The sequence below is a fragment of the Panonychus citri genome, unplaced genomic scaffold, assembly GCF_014898815.1.
Source record: "Panonychus citri isolate SS breed McGregor unplaced genomic scaffold, ASM1489881v1 Contig00104, whole genome shotgun sequence".
Taxonomy (NCBI): Eukaryota; Metazoa; Arthropoda; class Arachnida; order Trombidiformes; family Tetranychidae; genus Panonychus; species Panonychus citri.
This window is the reverse complement of record NW_026515509.1, coordinates 7,269-11,539: the sequence shown is the minus strand read 5'-3', so window position 1 is coordinate 11,539 and position 4,271 is coordinate 7,269. Positions and strand designations below refer to the sequence as shown.

Sequence of the window (4,271 nt, the reverse complement as noted above, 5' to 3'; positions counted from 1 at the left end):
TAATAGTGAATTATTATTTTTTATTCTCATCTTCATCATCCAATCATCCAAATCTTTCATTGACAATTGGTAATGATGAAGAAAAGTTGATGAAAGAAAATGATTCTCACTTGAGGATTGATTGTATTATTATTTTTTCTAAGAAATTTTCTCAAATGGAAATCATGTAATATGGTGATGATGATTATCATCTTCCATGGAGGATGATGATGGCTTATGGACTCTATTAGAATTGAAATAGAGTGTAACAAATGGATGATGATGACGAAAATGATGATCAGTTGCAAAACTGTCAAGAAGAGGTTTTCTCCCGATTATTATTAGATTATAAGGGGGAAAATAAAGTGACTTTGAAAAAAGTGATAGAGATGAAAAGATGATGAGGATGATAAATGCGAAATGAAAGCAACAAGAAAAGTGTTTCATAAATCTGTCATGGGTATTGGTGTTGCATGGTGATGAAGATGAAGATTGAGATGATGATAAAGATGATGAATTTTTAAATAAACCATGCAAATGGTTCAATGAGAGTGTCTCAATTGAAGATTTATATATTTACCATTAGGGAACTACAATCAACTCATTCACTGGGTGAGAGTCAGGGAATCATTTTTTACTCTCTCTCTCTCTCTCTCTCTCTCTTTCTCTCGATCTCTCTTTATCATCCTCATCATCTTCATAGACATTAGTTTGAAATATATATTGCATTGAATTTTTAAGTTCTTTTTTTTCGCCATCTTTATCTTCATCTATACATCATTTTGATCATCACACCATCTTGCAAAATCCCCTGAGGCTCAATTTACTTGTTTGTCTATGGTGAAGGTTTTTTTTTACAGTTTTCATATTTTACTTCAGAGGCAAATTGTTGCTTTCACTTACACAATGTGGTTGATAAGAAGGAGGTGGTTGAAGTGGGAGTGGGAGGAGAAGAGGAAGTGAAAGAGAGAGAATTTGAGTGAGATGTAAATGTTAATGATGGAAATGGTGTTAGAGCTGTACAGTTAACTTAAGGTTCATTTTTTTTAATCAATACAATTGAGAATGAAATTAAATTAAATTACAAAGCAAAAAGGCAGAGTAAAGAGGAGGAACTAAATCTATCCTTAAATAACATATTGATAAACATAATTATTTGCCCTTAGGATGTGACAGGTACACGTGACACGAGATCAACATGGATGATGATGGAGATGTTGATGAAGACGAAAATGTTGCAAGGATGAAGGGAGAAAAGATCTTGATGACGATGATGATGATGATGATGATGGTACAGAACATAAGTAAATTTTTTTTCTTCTCTTTCTCTTGAAAAGTTTCAATCAATTGATTCACAAAAATTCATTAAAATTTACGTTTATATCCAAGGAAATGATTCATTTTACATGTTGTCACGTTATCAGAAAACTAATTGAATAGAAGCTCATTAATATGGACAAGGGAATCCAATTAACAGGTAGATTAATGGTTGTGGTGGTAATAATGGTGATGAGAGTGGAAAATATAATAACAAGTTGATTAATTGGTGAGGATGAAAGGAGGGAATTATGATGAACTGATTTTGACCCAGAAGCGGTTCCACTTAATGCTGAAGGTGATGAATAACCAAAACAAAGGCGTTTGATGTTGGCTTTACGACGTTTACAGTTAATCTCATTAAAAGTATTTGCAGCTAACGAAGAGGAAGATGAAGATGAAGATGAAGATCCTAAAGATGAATATGGAGGTAAAGATAATACATAAGGAGTTGAACCTCTAGATGATAATGATGAGGAGGGAGAAGGTAAATTTTCTGAACAGATACAATTTCCCATGTAAAAAGCGGCCTTTTGCCGCCAAAGGATATTTAAACTATTGTTACAAGCTTTGGTACACTCGGTGCCCATGAAAACTTTTTCACAATGAACTTGAACAAATTCCCAGGCCTCTGAACAGGCCTCATCCTCACGGCAACGGGTTTCCGCTGAGGAGCATAACATTACTCCTGGAATTGATGATGAGAAACCTTTACCTTTATACCTGTGGTGATGATGATGATTTCCAGATGAGGATAATGATGATGATTCTTTACCTAATTTATTGTTGTTACCTGGGGAAGATGAGGGAACAGAATCTATTCCATATACTGATGCATGAGGAGATAATGATGATGATGATGAACCAGATGAATGGTGATTATTGTACCTTGAATGGCAAACACTGGTACGACGACGCACTTTCCGGCAAAATTCATTATCCCCACAGTCACAATTAACATAATCATAGCCTTCGGTTATACTATTGAGTGACATTAATGCCAATTTACATGCTTCTGAACAGGTACGAGTTTTATTGTTCAATAGGTGGGAACATGATGTCCGATAGTCTTGTAAGGCCATCGCACATCTCATATCACGGGAACAAATACTCAGGGCAGTGTCACATTTGGCACGTTGTGGAATTGAATGTGGTGAGATTAAGGATGAAGATGAGGAGGATGAGGATGAAGATGAAGATGAAGAAGATGAGCCAGGATGTTGGTAGAAGTTTTGTAAATTAGCGGTTGTGAGGGTGAAAACAAAGGGAGAGGTTGAAGAGAAGAGAGAAGAAAAAGAAAGTGAAGAGAAAATGGTTAGATACATAATCACCATGAAAGAATAATAATGATAATATTGGATGAAAAGAAGATGATGATGAATTGATTGAAGAGAATTAAGAGGAAAACTTGAAGAAATAAGAGTTTCAGGTTATCGGTGAGATTCAATTTGTTTGGAACAATTAAATTCCAATCAGTTTGATGGAAGAACATTTAAAACCACGAGAGAAAAATTGAAAAGAGATAACTATTAACAGAATTTGTTGTTGCATCCATGAGAATAGAAAATAAAATGAGAAAATAAATGGAATGAGATATTATCGAAACTCGAAATGAGAAACAACGACTGTGCAAAAAGAAAAAGAAAATGTAGATGTCGCCAGTGTAAAGTTCGAAAAAAGTAAAGATTTTGTTCTCTCTCTGGTTAATCGTCGATTATAATTTGATTAATATTCGAATTTACTTGATGTACAATTGGAGCTAATTAACTTGGAATTTGTTTTTCGAGTTAACTGTTTATTGGATTGACCGATACAAGGGTTGGCTCAGTTGATCGATTCTTTCAACAACTTGTTCAGAAAACGAGATTAGGATTGAAGAGTAAACAGAAAAGGGATAAGAGATTAGTGTGTCTTTGGGTCTTATCCAAGAAAATATTATTCGATCTCTTTCTTGGTTAAATTCTTGGAATATCAGATTTCAGCTGATTATTTGAAAATTTATCTCTCAAGTTGTAGATTGTTTTTATCATGGGTAATGAGATAATCTGAATGAAACGATGAATTCCATTGATACAATTAAGGCTTGTGAATATAAGAAATGGCGTAAATCTGATGAAAAGAGATTGACTGGTAAAGAGAGAAAGAGATAAACAGAGTAAATAGAAAAGATTATCAAGATAATGAAGATTAAGAATGATGAGGATCAACTAATTCTTACTTGACGATGGTGAATTTAAAGAATTACTTATGAACTTTTTTTCATATTCAGGTTAATATTTCAATTCGAATAGAGAAGTTCATCCTTTTCTTTTTCGAAACAGCAAAAAATAAGATTTCCTCTGAAACTTTTCTTTCTTTTCTTCAGCTACTCTCATCATCTCCTAAGATTATTATAAGATGATGATTATGATGATAAAATTTATTATAAAGTTTTTTTCCATTCATTTACTTCTCATGTTTCATGAAGTTGATCATTACAAATGTGATTAAGTGAGATAATCATTTGAAAGAAATGTACGAGAGAGAGAGAGAGAGAGAGAGAGAGAGAGAGAGAGAGAGAGAGAGAGAGAGGAAGTTTTTTCTTCATGGAAAAAGATATTTACCAAAATTCTGATAATATTCAGATGGATTATTTTGTAATACAGTAAATAAATAATCAGAGAAACATGATATTCATGTTGATCATCATCAGCATTATCCAATTGATTTACATTGAGATTGAAATTATATCTCCAAATTTTCACTGATTAATTTTGTTTCTCTCAAGATTAATGAGATTGATAATCTTTTGACTTTAAATTGGATCAAAATGATTAAACATTTAGGTGGTGGATATTTATTATTGGGTTAATATTCTTGTTGTCAGCTAAATTTTTTTTCTTGTGCTTTGCATGATGATGAAAACTCAGGTGAAGTGGATTATTATTCAATGAAGCTGAAAATTTGCATCAATTGCACCAAGTATTAGTTTGCAG

At 32.8% G+C, this 4,271-nt stretch overlaps 1 protein-coding gene across 1 annotated transcript; it reads right to left on the bottom strand.

The window, feature by feature from the left end:
* Positions 1 to 1,248: 1,248 nt before the first annotated feature.
* On the bottom strand, positions 1,249 to 3,605 carry LOC128388962 (uncharacterized protein DDB_G0271670-like). The gene has a single exon (XM_053348439.1). The coding sequence runs from the start codon at positions 2,628 to 2,630 to the stop codon at positions 1,392 to 1,394; it is 1,239 nt and encodes a 412-aa protein (XP_053204414.1). The 5' UTR covers positions 2,631 to 3,605; the 3' UTR covers positions 1,249 to 1,391.
* Positions 3,606 to 4,271: the final 666 nt, after the last annotated feature.